Genomic DNA, 16,493 nt, shown 5'->3' with positions numbered 1-16,493 from the left:
GTTCTCTTAGCCCACGTTCACTATCTATAATGGCAAAACAGACCAGCACGTCAGTCACTTTAATTAGAGGATGGTGGTGCACTCTAAGAATGAAACATTAATGTGCAAAGTCTTCCTTTCAAGCTTGGGACCTGTGGCGATGAGATGGTTTAATGGTCTGAAGGCGGGTTCTATCGATTCTTTCATGGAGCTCACTAGGGCATTTGGCTCTCAATTCATTACCTGTAGTAGGGTTCCTCAGCCCTTGGACTCATTGTTGTCCATGGCTATAAGGGAGGGAGAGACCTTAAAGATGTATTCTGATAGATACTGGAAGATATTTAATGAAATCGATGGCAATTTTGATGAGGTGGCGATTAACACTTTTAAGGTGGGCCTTCCAAATGATCATGACTTAAGGAAATCTCTGACCAAAAAGCCTGTGCGGAGTGTACGTCTGCTCATGGATCGTATTGACGAGTACAAAAGAGTCGAGGAAGATCAACAGCAAGGGAAGAGGAAGGCGAAGGTTATCCCTCAAGAGAGTGATTTCAGGTCGGATTGGTATAATAACAATAGGCCGAGGAGAGATTTCGCTAGGCAATCTGGTTTAGCCACTCCTCAGGTAGTCAGCACCGTGTTCCGCGAACCGGTACATCAGTTACTAGAGAAAATCCAGAAGGAACTATATTTCAAATGACCCAGTAAGATGGCTGGAGATCCTACGAAGCAGAACCAGAATCTCATTTGCCATTGTCATCAGGACGTAGGTCACACTACTGAGAATTGCAGAACACTTTGGAACCATTTGGAGCAGCTAGTTAGTGAAGGAAAATTGAAGCAATATTTGTATAAGCCCAATGGACAAGGAAGCCATTCAGGTTCGATCAATCAAAGGAATAACTTATCCCGGCCTCCCCTAGGGATGATTAATGTCATTTTCATTGCCCCTGGAAGGACTGGCTCTTGTCCTACTAGGGTGATGTTTGTGTCCTATGTTCTTGTCGAGGAGTCTGGCTCGAAGCCGAAGAGAATTAAAGGAAGTGTTTCGCCTATTTTGGGCTTTTCGGATGAAGACAAGGTGGGGACCATTCAACCCCATGACGATGCTCTGGTGGTTACCCTGAGGATAGGGGACTATGATGTAAGAAGAGTGATGGTTGATTAGGGTAGTGGTACAGACATTATGTACCCTGATTTGTTCAAGGGGCTTAATTTAAAGCTCAAAGATCTTACCACTTATGATTCACCACTAATAAGTTTTGAAGGAAAGACTGTCATACCAAAGGGATAGATTAGCTTACCTGTGCAGTCAGGTCTGAAAACGGTTAATGTGGATTTCATTGTGGTTGATGCTTATTCCCCGTACACAGCCATCGTCGCAAGGCCTTGGCTGCATGCTCTAGGGGCCATTTCTTCAACTCTACATGTCAAAGTGAAGTTTCCATCGGGGGAATTGATTGAAGAAATTCTTGGAAGCCAATCAGTAGCAAGACAATGCATATCGGCCGCAATACTACATCAGGATGAACCAGAGTCCTCGGTCTCGGCTACAGAGGACTTATAGCAATTAATGTCTCTAGATGCGCCTAGTGCGGTGGCGACAGAGGAGGCAACATGTGAAGAGTTAGAAAGATTTCTTATAGGTGACGATCCTGAAAGGTTCTTTCAGATTGGAGTTCGGCTACCATATTAGGAGAATATGGAATTGGTCATTTTTTTGAAAAATAATATCGACGTATTTGCTTGGGATCCCTATGAGGCACTTGGGGTTGACCCAAAGTTCATTTTCCATTATTTGAACGTCAATCCTGCCGTCGTCTCGAGGAGGCAACCACCTCGGTGTTCTTCTAAAGAACATGTCGAGGCTATTAAGGAAGAGGTGCTCAAGCTTAAAAGGGCTGGGACAATTAAAGAAGTTTTTTATCTGGAATGGTTGGCTTACACTGTGGTGGTGAAGAAGAAGAGCGGAAAGTGGAGAGTGTGCGTAGATTTCACAGACCTAAACAAGGCTTGTCCTAAGGATTCCTTTCTCATGCCTCGCATAGATCAGTTGATGGATGCTACGGTTGGATATCCTCAGATGAGTTTTCTGGACGCTTTCCAAGGCTATCACCAAATACTTTTGGCACTGGATGATTAAGAGAAAATAACCTTCATTACTCCTGCAGGGAATTACCATTATAAGGTAATGCCTTTTGGTTTGAAAAATGCAGGGGCTACTTATCAAAGGATGATGAACAAGATATTTGAGTCGCAGCTGGGAAAGACTATTGAAGTGTATGTGGATGACATGGTGGTGAAAAGCAAGGTCGTGTCCATGCACATGAAAGATTTGGATGACACCTTCCAAACGCTCAGGAAGTACAAATTGCGCCTTAACGCCTCTAAATGCTCTTTTGGTGTAAGCTTTGGTAAATTCCTAGGCTACATGATGACTCATAGAGGAATAGAAGTAAACCGGCACAAGTTAAGGCAATCAACAGCTTGCAACCACCTCGGAATCCAAAGGAAGTTTAGAGGTTGACTGGGATGATCGTTGCTCTCAACAGGTTTATCTCTCGCTCCGCTAATAGGTGTAGACCTTTCTTCCAGTTGCTTAATAAGTGGAAGGGATTCAAATGGACTGAAGAGTGTGCTTTGGCTTTTCAACAACTTAAAGAGTACCTTTCTCGGTCACCAATCATGTCTCGGCCAGAGGTAGATGAAATCCTGTTTGCGTATATAGCCATGGCCATTCACGCCGTCAGTTTGGTTCTAATACGGGACGATGGTGGCATTTAGAGACCAGTTTATTATGTAAGTAAATCCCTCCACGAAGCCGAGATGCATTATTTGCTGTTGGAGAAAGTGATTTTGGCCGTAGTACATGCTACGCATAAGCTTCCTCACTATTTCCAATCCCACACAGTTGTTGTTTTGACTCAGCTCCCACTCAAGTTGGTATTGCGAAGTGCTGATTACTCAGGGAGGATAGCAAAATGGAGGACCATTTTGGGGGCTTTTGACATCAGATATATGCCTCGCACCTCTGTCAAAGGCTAAGTCCTTGCTGACTTAGTGGCAGAGTTTGCTGAACCTTCATTAGAAGAAAGTACAAAGGGGTTGCACATGGATAAAAAATCAGTTGGCATGATCTCGTGCAAGGAACTTCCGATGTAAAAGGCATATGTTGATAGAGCAGCGAATCAGAGAGGATTTAGTGTGAGGCTAGTTTTGATATCCCCTAAAGGAATTATTTTTGAGAAATCATTGAGATTGGGGTTCTCGGCCACTAATAATGAGGTTGAGTATGAAGCTGTATTGGTTGCGATGGATATGGTTCAAAAAATGGAGGGAAAATCAGTCCAAATGTTCTCGGACTCTCAGTTAGTCATGGACTAAGTGTTAGGGACATTAGAGGCTAGAGATCCAAAAATGCAAGAATATCTGACCAAGGTTAGATACTTACGATCCAAATTTGATTCTTTTGTCCTGACGCATGTTTCTAGTAGTCGAAACACGTATGCGGATTCGTCAACCATGCTTGCAACATTCTCGGCTCAAGGTCTGCCTAGGGTCATCCTCATGGAAGACTTATTGAAACCTGCTTGGACGTCTGTTGATGCCGTCCATATTCATCAAGTTAGGTTCGGACCTAGTTGGATGGACCCTATAATATCCTTTCTTAAGAGCGATGTCCTGCCCGAGGAGAGATTTGAGGCAGATAAAGTTCGTAGAAAGGCGCCTCGATTCTAGTTGTTTGAGGATCATAAGTTATATAAACGCTCATTTTTTGGGCCATACTTACTGTGCGTACACCCTGAAGCAACAGTCATTGTTGGAGGAATTGCATGAAGGAATTTGTGGAAGTCATATAGGAGCAAGGTCTTTAGCTTATAAAGCTCTGACCTAAGGGTATTGGTGGCCCAACATGCAGAGAGAGGCTCAAGATTTTGCGAAAAAGTGCTACCAATGCCAGAGATTTGCTCCTAACATCCATCAGCCCGGTGGTATACTCAATCCTTTATCTAGTCCTTGGCCATTTGCTCAATGGGGATTGGATATTGTAGGGACTTTCCCAAAGGCTGTGGGAAATAAAAAGTGGTTGCTCGTAGGAACTGATTATTTTACCAAGTGGGTTGAAGCTGAGCCTTTGTCAAACATTAGGGACGTGGATGCAAAGAAGTTTGTTCAGAAGAACATTGTCACTAGATTAGGGATACCTCACACACTTATTTCAAATAATGGCTTGCAGTTTGATAATAAGGCTTTTAGAAAATGCTGTGGTGACCTGGATATCACGAATAAATTCTCCACTCCAGCTTATCCTCAGGAAAATAGGCAGGCCGAGGCTGTTAATAAAGTTATAGTAAGTGGACTCAAGAAGAGGCTAGATGATGCAAAGGGAAGATGGGTGGAAGAATTGCCACATGTTTTGTGGACATATCGGATTGCACCACGAAGATCCACAGGAGAAACACCCTTCTCCATGACTTATGGGGCCGAGGCCATGATCCCTTTGGAAACCGGGTTTTTGACGTTAAGGACAAGCTCTTTCAAACCGGATAATAACAATGGCTTGCTGGAGAAAAGCCTAGACCTAGTTGAGGAACGAAGGGAGAATGCAATGGTTCAGCTAGCTTATTATCAGCATAAACTCAAACGGGGGTATGATGCTCATGTGAAGTTAAGGCTGCTTGCACTTGGAGACTTAGTATTGAGGAAGGTCTTGGGTAATGCCAAGAACCTAGCATGGGGAAAGCTAGGACCTACCTGGGAGGGGCCATATCGAACCATTTCTGTCGCGGGCATAGGGGCATATCGTCTAACAGACTTAGATGAAAAAGTTGTACAACGTCCATGGAATGTAAATAACCTGTGAAGGAACTATTATCAATGAAAAACTCTTTTGTCATTCTTTGTTCTATTATTATTTTGTTGCAATTTCAGTTCATTTTTATAAATATCAAACACATATTTGGTCATGCATGGCTCCTTGGACCACATACTTCGTGGAAATTGATATATTATTATGTGTTAAACAAAACCTTAGTTACGTCTGGTCCTCGTGTCATCTACTTTGGCTACTTTGGGAAAATTAATATTACGGTTCATTTTTGTAAATATCAAACAGAAACTTGGTCATGCATGGCTCCTCGAATCACATACCTCGTGGAAATTGATATATTATTATGTGTTAAACAGAACTTTAGTTACATCTGGTCCTCATGCCATTTATTTTGGGAAAATTAACATTACGGTTCATTTTTGTAAATATCAAACAGAAACTTGGTCATGCATGGCTCCTCGGACCACATACCTCGTGGAAATTGATATATTATTAAGTGTTAAATAGAACCTTAGTTACGTCTGGTCCTCGGGCCATCTACTTTAGGGAAATTAACATTATAGTTCATTTTTGTAAATATCAAACAGAAACTTGGTCATGCATGGCTCCTTGAACCACATATCTCGTGGAAATTGATATATTATTAAGTGTTAAACAGAACTTTTGTTACGTTTGGTCTTCGGGCCATCTACTTTGGGGAAATTAACATTACGGTTCATTTTTGTAAATATCAAACAGAAACTTGGTCATGCATGGCTCCTCGGACCCCATACCTCGTGAAAATTGATCTTTCACTAAGTGTTAGACAGAACCTTAATTATGCCTGGTCCTTGGACCATCTACTTTGGGAAATTTGGATATGCTTGGATCCTTAGGCCACCTACCATGGTAAGTTTTAAGTTCTGCTTTATGCCCAAATTAAACATCAAGTCAAATTTTAAACTGTAATTCTCTTGTTTTAAGTTCAGATATATTCATACATATTAAATTATATGCTGTTTTACTTCGGATATTATGGTTTCAATGCATAGGCTATCTTTTGATAATTTGAGTTGTTAAATTGAGTGTAGTTTCATGTCGGATTACCATTGTTGGCTGGAGCATTATAAAGACTTCTCTGTACATTACGATGTTAAGTTGATGATGCTATACATGTAATTTACATTAAGGTAAAAGAGATAAATATTTTAGTGAAGGAAATTAGCAATGGGTTAAAGAACAATCCTTTGAATTTGTCATTAATACTATCAGTGGGTACATTGAACATGAAATTCTAAAATGAAAGGATTAAAATAAGAGTCCCGAGACAAAAAAAAAGGGGGCTACATAAAGAAAAAAGTCCTAGAGGGCCTATGCCTTGGGTTGCGATGGAGGGTCTTGTTTGGACTTCTTGATAGCTTCTTTTGTTTGGTCCTCTTCCCTTGTCTGCTTAGACTCACCTTTGGACAAGGCTCGGACTTGTTTTCCTTTGTCCTTCGTCTCTGGTGGAGGATCATTTGGCTCAGCATGCTTGCCTAGGTGCTTCTCAGCCTCATCACCTTCTTCCTTCTCTTTATCAGAACCAGCCAATTCTGTAGGAGGTGGAATAAGATCTTGAATTGGAGATGGTTGTGTCGAAGGCACTGCCTTGGAGGTAGTTAAAGTAAGAGGAAGGTCTTCAATCACTCGAATATCCTGTGGAATCCAAATGTTCTCGGAGTTCCTCAACTCAGAAGTGGTTAGGACTCCTGCCATGTTTAGGGCTTCTACCTAAACTTGTTGACAGTACTCCCTACATAATTCTACTAGCTCCTCGGTCAGACGGGTTTTCGTTGCCTCGACCCCTTCATTGTAAGAAGCCTTCTTGGCAGCCTCCATGATTTCCTTGAGAGTACGAGCCTCTTCCTTGGCTTGAGCAAGCTCCTTTTTTAGGTCTGAGTTTTCTTGCTGAGCTTTGGATAGGTCCTCGTCTTTTTGGCACAGGAGTTTGCGTTACCCCTCCACTTGAGCTTTGGTAGTTTTGAGGTCGGCCTCAGCACCGTTTCTCTCTCTTTCTTCTCGTTTACCAATTTTTTGGCCAGATCCTCTATGTTTGCCACGACACGGCCTAAGGCCTTTTCGGTCTCGACCCTAATCTGGAGTTCAGCTGCAGCCTGTTTTCGAGAGTTCTCTACCCATTTCTCAGCAACAAAAACTTCTTGGATGGCCTGCGTTGAAATATTGAACAAGTAAGTTATGACAGAAACAGCATAGAAACACATATGACAGACTTTATATAAAAAAATGATGAAAATATGAGATAAAAGTAATTGGAGGATACATTACAGAGCCAAGTCTCTTTTTAAGGAGAGGAAAAGGTGGGGTTAGGTCATCTTCTCCAAAGCCTCCGTATCCTTTGGTAAAAGAAGGGGCTGTTCTAGAGCATCGGCGAGGTGGTGAGCATGTCCTTGCTGGAACACCCTAATGCTGGAGTGGTTGGGAATTAGAGCCCTATCTATTTCTAGTGCAGGGGACCAATTGGCCTGCGTGCGGTGCACTTCGGACAGATCGTGGCTTTCCCCTCTCTATAGAGTGGGCGCGCGTTCCACCCTTGGCAACTTTTTGTTGTTGTTGTTGCTTGAGTTTCTTCTATTTCACCATTTTTGCCTCCTCTGCCTTATTTTTCCTTTTCTTTTTAGGGTCAGGGGCGTGAAGCTTTGGGTTGGAAGGAGGAGGAGGCGGTGGCAGCTTGAGAGGGGGTTGTTGAGATTCAATTATATCCCTTTTGGAAGCTTGTGTGCCCCTCCTGGTCATCAGTGCTCTTAAGCTGGACATATTTTCTTCCTCGGCACTAGTATCAACCTGCGCAATTACTAAGCCCTGCACACCAAAACTCTCAGAAGGTTCATTTTCTTTGTCCGAGATGGTGACGATGTGGCTCTCTATGGGCCTCTCTGCTTCCTTTAGTCGGAATTGATCTATTTCTTCTTCGAGTGACTATTACGAAGATGTTGACTCTTCTCGGATAGTTGTTGCCTGAGAGTGTGCTGAAAGAGGGATAGCTGTGATTGGGCGTACGTAGAGCATGACCGAGGGGTCGTCTGGTAGGTCGTAGGCAGAGAGAAAGCCAAGTCTCGAAACGTCTATCCTTCTGCGTCTCTGGTCACCCGCAGTGATCACGTTGCTGATATCTTGGAAATTCTCTGACAGAGGGTTATATCCCAATATGAGATGGGTTGCCCTCACTTGCAAGTCTTCACTCACGAACACCTCAGATCAAAAAACGCGATTGAGGTCTGCGACACTACAAAGGCTCAGACGGGGCCGTACGTGTTGTTTTTCTGCAAAAACATCCGAGGATGTAAGCATAGTTAGATCAGCAATGAATACCAAATAAAGAGGTAATAACATACAATGTAATAAGGGACAGTAAAGTTAGAACAAGTAAGTTACAGGTTAGGGAATCTAATTCCTATGGAGTCACACCTGGGGTTCCCCATTCGATTGGGCAATGAGGACCGTCGTACCATATTCCAGAAGCAATTAGGTAATCGTCCTTCATACCTTTGTTGGATTTGGGAAGACAGGATATGAGCCTAACAATACTAGATCTAGATTTGAGGTAGTATCCTACGTCTTTAAGTTTATGGCACTCGTACATATAAACGACGTCGTGCCATGTAAGGTTCAGACCCATTTGCTCATTTAGAGCATTGACACAGCCTAAAACTCTAAACACGTTAGGTGTGCATTGGTCTGGGCATAGCCTATGGTTGCAGAGGTACTCAATGGTTACATTTTTCATAGGAAGTGTCATCCTACCCTCTAAAAATGCGATGATGGGAATGACAACTTCTCCTTCTTCCCTATCGTCAGCTATGGATTCAGGAGGGCAATATCTTAAACCTACATTTTGAGGAATACGATATTTAGCCCGAAAACCCTCCATACCGGCATCGGTATCCACTAGACACTTGAATCTACCTATTTGGTAAGGGCAAGGGTGAAATTTTAGGGAGTGGAAGGGTATAACTAATGGCCGAGAATAATAGCCGAGGAGAAATGAACTTAAAGGATTGAGAACTTACGGGAAATAGGTAGATGGTTCTTCACAAGCTTCTTAAGAGGAGAGAGAATAAGAGCTTTTGAAATTTGATTGATTTCTAAAGTGAGAGGTTGAATTTTAGTTTCCTAGATGTTTTGGCGTATGGGAAGCGGCATTGAATGGGAGTTATCCCGTTCAAATCTGAGTGGAAGACCCGAATCGTTGGATGTGCATCGCACCGTTGGATGTGGGGGACAGGGCGTTACCTACAGCAATTAATGCGCGTCTGGCAGATTTCAAAGCGTCAGTGGCGGTTTAAAAGAGGCGAGATGATGTTTTCACGCGTGCTAATTTGAAAAGCATATGAAGGTTATGGTGATGTGTCAAAACTTCACTTTCCTTCCTAGATGGGGAGAAAAACGAAGTTTTGAGGGGCTATTGTGTGGGTAAAAATGGTCAGAACACGCATTTGGGCCTTGAGCCTGATTTGGTGGTGTGAGCCTGTCCGAGCAAAGCCTGTGAGACCCACCAGCCAACCCTTGCTAGAAAGATTGGTGGGATTGTCTGAGGAGAGGCGCCTCCTCGGCTAAATCAAGTGAAGATCATATGACATGTCGTGATGTTTTGGGAGAGAATTTTGGAAGGCTTGGTGGGTAAAGATGTGTTTCACATAATTATGGAGAGGAAGAGTGTATGAGAAATATCAAGGGAAAATGCTGCTACTACCGCATTAAAGACCCTGCACCTATCTTTCTGGCCGCATTAATGGGAAAATGACCTTTGAACAGTAATATTCAGCCTTCCAACTGTTATTTGAGGGCTTCCAGAGGGCGGTGGAGAAAGCAAAAGATCTAGATCATTGATTTGTGTTACACGTGGAAGGTGAAGGGAAGAGGGAGAGTGATATAAAAGGAAAAAGAGAAGGAAAAAGGGGGGATCTTCTTCAATTGTAAATTATTGTTCAAAGAAAGAAAGGCAATACAAGCTATTCTCAGCTTATGTACGAGGAGAATATTCGTTATGCTTATCTATTGATTGTGTAGATAGTGACAATTTAGCCTGCTTATCTGTTGTCCGATATTCATAAAACATAGGTTTCAAGCTCACGCTCTACAAATTTTATTGTAGAAGGCTCTTTGGGCTCGAGTCCATCTAGTGATTGGACCGAGTACAAATTGTGCACTTACACAACCAGTTAGAAGTGACTCAATATTGAAAGAGTTTGGCTTACCTCTAGTACTTTTTAAATTGGAAGTCTCTTTTTGTTTTAAATACACAATGACAAGTACTAAAAATGAGTTTTAATCTTCACATTTTATATAGTTAGTAGGTGATGTGGCAATTTTTCATTAAAACAAAATGAGATTTCAGTTAAAAAAGTACTGGAGGTAAGCCAAATCCATATTGAAGTGAATCACAAGCATTAAAGATAATGATGATGATGATTACCATGTTCTGTAGGGTGTTGAATAAGGTGAAGTAATCGATAGTACATATCCATGTAGACGAGTTTAGCTGCTGGAAGCTTTTTATTGAGATTAACCAATTGAGAGGAGAGCTTGGAGTTGAAGAGAATTGCTGCTTGGTTTAAAGACGCTGAACAACTTCTTTGTAAGCCTCCTCTCAGTGTTCTTTGCATCGGCAAACGCCCAATTGCTGGTATACTTAACACTCCAATCCTCTTCACACCCAATGCATAGAGTTCCTGCCAACTATTTACTATAACCCGTCAAACATCATGAAATAGCATAAATTTTTTTTTTTTTTTTTTTCGCCTTAGATTTTTAGAGTAAGTTTTTTACCTATAATTTCAGGTAAGAAGTGGTCTGTTTTCTATGGATAGACTTACAATTACCATCAACATAAAATAAAATTGTTAATATATAGATGATAGTTCTTTTGTAAATTCTTATTAATTTGGCTACTTTGTTCTTTTTTTTTTTCGTTGGTACGCATCTTCTAGTCTACACTATTTTGCTACAAATTAGAATTGCAATTTTGAATACAAATTATGAGTTTCAATTTTTAATTGGAAAGACTAGTGCACTTGAGCATTAGAGGTACGTAAGCCGAATCCAGCTCTTTAGTTCTTTACATTGGAGCGCTTTTATGGTGGTTGTTAAAGATATATTAGCCCAATTACATAAGTCCAAGCTCAATCCTACTTTGTATGCAAGCAAAACTTTTAGTTGTACTAAAATTCTAATAATCATAATTAATGTACGGTTAGTTTAGGATTTAACCTACTATATATTCTCATGCTAGATTTATTGTAACAAAAAATTTGTTTTACACTCATATAATAAAAAAATGTAACCCTTAATTAAGAGAAAGTTCTGATCAGAGATTCATTTTTTGTTTTTTTAATCAGTGATAGAATTGTTAATGCAGGAACTTTCACCATAAACTTGAGTTTGGTGCCAGCATCTTACTGGACGCAAGTATGTTGTAGTTGTTAAAATTTAAAGGTGGAGTGCACGGTTTACGTGTTCTTGTTATTTCGGTAAGGTAGCAGAAGTTGTCAAATTCGTTCTAAGTAGCGCCTATTTCAGTTGAACGACGAGGGGTGTGGAGTGTGGACATGAAAAATTAAAAGATCAATCCATTTTGTCCTAAGGATTCAAATTTAAAGGTAAAAAGTTAATAAATGTTATAAAGGTATTAATTTAAGAAATATTTTTAAAAAATTTTTATGAAAAAATGAAAAAATATATTTATTTTTTTAATGATTTTTTATATTTTCTATAAAAGTAGTGTTAAAACTTTTATAAAATAGTTTATTATCAATTGTTTTAGAACACCATATAAATGGTTTAATATATCTTGGGTAATCTTACAACCACAAATTATTTAACAATATTTTTACAAAATGTTGATGTGGCTAATCTCTTATTGATTTTCATCTAGGCTTATCCTTAATATTACTTTTTCATTTACCAATAATTACTCATCACATCAGTAGTTTGTAAAAATTTTTGTAAAATGGTTTGTATCTATAGCATTATCATATATCTTTGAAAAATGTTAATGCATTGGCTTAGGAACTATTTTTAGAAACATTTTATTGAGAGAATGATAAAATAATAAATGTTATTGATAATTTTTTTATATTTTTTATGAAAGTGGTGTCAAAACACAAAATTTTCTTATTATAGTTTATCAACAATTGTTATAAGGACAGCTGTTAGTATAATCCTTCATTTTTAGTATCCTCTCTCTCTTTGTGTGTGTGTGTGTGTAGAAATCTTTAGGATTCTCTCATGAATTGAATTAAATGGAATGATAACTTTCTATTTTATAAGGCTCCGGGGTAAGAGTCATGTTAGTTAATAAACTAAAAACAAGGTTAGCGTGTAATAAAATGTTCAATAATGACTTTTCTTTTTATTTCTTCGGCCTTTTCCTTCTTCTCCAGCGTACTAGACGCGCACAAGATACTGATTACTCACATCTTCATAAATATGGCCAACTTTCCTTTTCTTTTAGCCAACTATTTTAGAGCAAGCCTAAACCACTTCCGAATGCAAAAAGCATGTTGACATGAACATTATGGATTAAAAGACAATCTCATTTAATGAGCTTTGACAAAGAAGTGGGCTTGACCCACAGTGCAGTGCACCCTATCCAAATTATCTACACATATGGTGCATTTAATGAGCAGTAGACAAGAGGATGCTGATATCCATGATGAGTCATGACTTATGAGTAATAAATGTGTGATGATGGGTTCATGTAGGGACGTACTTCTACCACTTATAGTTTATCACATGAATAAGTTGTGGTACAAGTTGGTAGGCCAAAAATGTATTGACTCATTGTGATGAATTAATTGATTAATTAGCCAAGTTTATTAATTAATCAAATTAACATGAAAAAGCGTGGTAGCACAAACAAATCATCAATTAGCTAAAGTATGCAGCGGAAAATAAATTAACACGGTGATTTGTTTACAAATGGGAAAAACCTCTGAGGCAAAGACCCCACCGGGTGATTTTAAGGTCACTACTCTAGAGAATTTACTATTATCACAACAAGCGGTTATAAGTAAAGGAATCCCAATACTTTATACCAACCTACAGTTAAACCCTTATCCCAATACCTAATTGGACTTATTCTGTAATGACAATCTCTCTTTATCAAAAAAGATGAACTAGGGCAAAACTAGGTCTTCGGTCACACTTCAGGAATTATGCTCTTGTGCAATTGTGCTCTTGGCTGTGTTACCTTTAACGGCCCTTAAAATAATAATTTTATATGTTTAAGGCTGTGAGAAAAGAAAACCCAAACATACAATCACGGATTGGATGAAAAGCAAACCCAGAAATTCTGAGTTTCATAAACCTCGACAGATACCCTATTTGTCGAGCTGCTGTGGAGCCACAAGCTAAAACGGCTCTTCAAGTCTCGATAGATGCTAGCTATCGTGCTAGCTGTGAGCTTTAATGAACAACACTTATCATACTTGAATCTTGGACAAACTTGCATGGCTTTAATACTTGAACTTGAAACAAGGTTTCTTGAAGTATTAAACACGTCCTAGATCTACCCAATTACAAGTAAAGTGCGTTTTGTCAAAGGATTAGTCAATTACATAAAATAGTGACATATGTTCCTAACATTGAATCACATATGTCCTAACACAAGTTATACCATTTTATCTGACACTAACATTACTTATTTATTTTGTGTAAATTATTGATTTCACTTTCACGGAAAAGGGAAGATATTTGTTAGGCTTTGATTAATGTCTCACACTCCTTATATATTATATCTAAATGTCATGTTTGTGTTTAGATATTTTGTATAAAGAGTGTACATCAAGAAATGTGAAACAACAATTTTTCTTCATGTTATGACCAATTTACAGCCATCTTTAATTCCTTCTGATGATTAGGAGATATAGGTGCATAGTGCACTCCCCAATCCATTTTCGTGTTCTCATCTCTCTTAGTTGTGTTGTCACTTCAATTGTTAGTCCATTTTTACTGTAGAAAGTGACATAATGATACTTCATACTTTCAATTGGGAAATTATTGTTTCACACTTCTATACATACAATATACACAATTTCACCCAAAAAAAAAAAAAAAAACTCAAATCTCTTTTATATTGACATCTTATGTAACTTTGTGTCAAAGATCAATAAACTAAATTCTAGAAAGTTAAAAAAAAAAAAAGCAATAAATATATGAAAATAATTGAGTACTCAATAAAATAATGAAAACTAAGGATATGAAACACATGATTTGAGAGTGCATTGTTGAAAATGGGTTGGCAAAACCTAAAAAACCTAAAATATTATTTTATTATTCATGCTAAATATGTAATTTATTTGGTATTTTCTTTAGCCACATGCCTTAAATAGAATTATATTAAAACCACTAAAAATTTTCATTTAGTATTTTCATAAAAATAATGAATTTAAGTGGAACTTTTATAAAATTCATATAATCTATTTATAATCTTACCCTTTTTTAGAAGACATTACATTTTTTAAATTAAAAAAAAATCCTTAAAAGACTTTTTTTTTAGCGTGTCAATTTTTTATTTTTTAAGGTCAAAGTCTTAAATTTTTAAAATTTAATAGGATTTAAACTCTATTGGGGCTAGGAGGGGCCATGGCTCCCTTAGCCCAAAGGTATGTACATGATGGTACATAATTCCTAAAAATAGTATACAAAAAGAGTGAATCAATTAAAGCCTTTCAATTTAGTAAGCTTTTTGGATAAATTTGATTTAGTATAATATTAGACAAATTAATGGTCTGTTGGTGTTTCATGTTGGCTTAACTAGTAAAATATCGCAGAATAGGAGGTTTAATTACACCTCTTATCTGAAACTTTAAAACCCTTTTCTAAGTGCTACTTATTAATTAAATTTCAACTCAAGTGTAAATTACTTTTTGCAAGATAATCTCTTGGCTCTAAATGTGATTGTTCGTACTAATCTTCTTGCATAATCCCGTCACCCACTCAAACAGTAGCGTAAGAAATGCTACTACTACCACCTACACACAAAGCACATGACGGGGCATAGCATAAACATGAATTAAAAAAAATCTAGTAGATAATTTCAAAACTTATTCACATGCTTAAAAACCACTTTCCTCCTGAAGCTGAGAGTTCATGTATAGATTAATCCATCGACATACTGGAACATTGCAGTATTGCGGACACAGTCTCAGTTTACATAACATTTTCATGATCATGAATAAAGAAAAATCCAGTAGATTGGAACACTGTAGAAATGCTGATACATAGTCCCAATTTAAGCATAGCAATAACATAGATTGGACTCACTTCAATTCTATATATTACAAAAAGTTGAAGCGTAGAGTTTAATGCTGCTGCTCTCACACTGCGCCACATCATTTTCTTTAAACAAAATATATTTTTTCCTTCAATTTTAAAATGGTTTTTACAATTTTCAGCCCTATAAATCCTAGCCCTATAAATGCAGCCTACTACTTATTTATTTACTCCCACTATCACCCTATAATAAATTTGTATAATTAATCCAGCCCATGTCTTTTTTATTTAGTTCCACTATCAAGCCCAACCCAAAGCCTTTTCAATTCAGCTTAAAGGAAAAAGAAATTAAAAATATAAAACATTCAAGCCGGTTTGGAAGAAAGAAGAAAAAAAAAAAGAAAAAAAAAAAACAATGGGAAGCATTCAGGGTTTATGTTCAAGCAGGTTTGGAAGAAAAAAAAAAGGGGGGAAGCGTTAACGTGAGCAAAGAGTGAGTTTGAAGATTGTAACGTAGAGAGAAGGTCAAAGGGAGGGGAAAAAAAAACGTTGAGGCCTTCGAGTATTGCGTGAGAAAACAGAGAGTTTGAAAGCTACTCACCTTACGGTTCTACCGTTTCGCAGTAATGGCTGCCTATCTGATTTCCTTCCTCCCTTTATTCCTTTCTACACGGTGTATAAATACTGACAAAACCTCCCTGCTTTGGTTGAGGTATCTCCACATTTAAATTTTTTTTTTTTGGGTGCTAAACTTTTATGCTCTGTTTATATTAATATGAGACCCCCTTTTTTTGTTTGTTTGTTTGTGTTTGTGTTTATATTAGATGAGCATCCTTGGCATTACTGCATAATCCTGTTTCAAAATTATCTCAGATTATTTTATATTTAAAGGACTGCTCACATGGAGTGAGCTGAACCAGGAGTTGGTTACACATATAAATTAGAAAGAACATATACCAAATGTACTTAGCAATAATTTTGTCAGTAAATGGAGTGAGGTCCAAATTTAGTAGATCTTCCATCCTATTGATAGTACCGTTTTCAGACTTGACAACAAAAACTTGAAACTTAGTAGAGCTTTTAAATGACCATTTCTTATTCTGTTTCAACAATAGAGAACTCCCAATCGCACGTATTCAACAAGGCTGCCAAAAGAGCCAAAGCACGGTGGCCTGACCAAAAAGTGATAGGGAACTCAAGAGCCGTTGCTTGACCTCTATTGGTATGATGGTTTTTATTTATTGTATCTTTATGAAAAGTGAAATGATTATTGTACTAATAAAAACAACCAGAATTACTTGCAGAACTTTAAAACCATATGTTTAGGAGAAAACTTCAAAGCTTCAAGGGTCACATTCATATCCCAAGAAAGTGACACCAAATCCAATTTCCTGTATAACTTAATAGCAAAAGTTGTAGGTCCATTTCAATG

At 38.3% G+C, this 16,493-nt stretch overlaps 1 protein-coding gene across 1 annotated transcript; it reads left to right on the top strand.

Annotated features, from left to right (window-relative positions):
- Positions 1 to 688: 688 nt before the first annotated feature.
- Positions 689 to 1,147, top strand: LOC142625510 (uncharacterized). Its single transcript, XM_075799150.1, has one exon. The coding sequence runs from the start codon at positions 689 to 691 to the stop codon at positions 1,145 to 1,147; it is 459 nt and encodes a 152-aa protein (XP_075655265.1).
- Positions 1,148 to 16,493: the final 15,346 nt, after the last annotated feature.

The sequence above is a fragment of the Castanea sativa genome, chromosome 2, assembly GCF_040712315.1.
Source record: "Castanea sativa cultivar Marrone di Chiusa Pesio chromosome 2, ASM4071231v1".
Taxonomy (NCBI): domain Eukaryota; kingdom Viridiplantae; phylum Streptophyta; class Magnoliopsida; order Fagales; family Fagaceae; genus Castanea; species Castanea sativa.
This window is presented reverse-complemented; position numbering and strand designations above follow the sequence as displayed.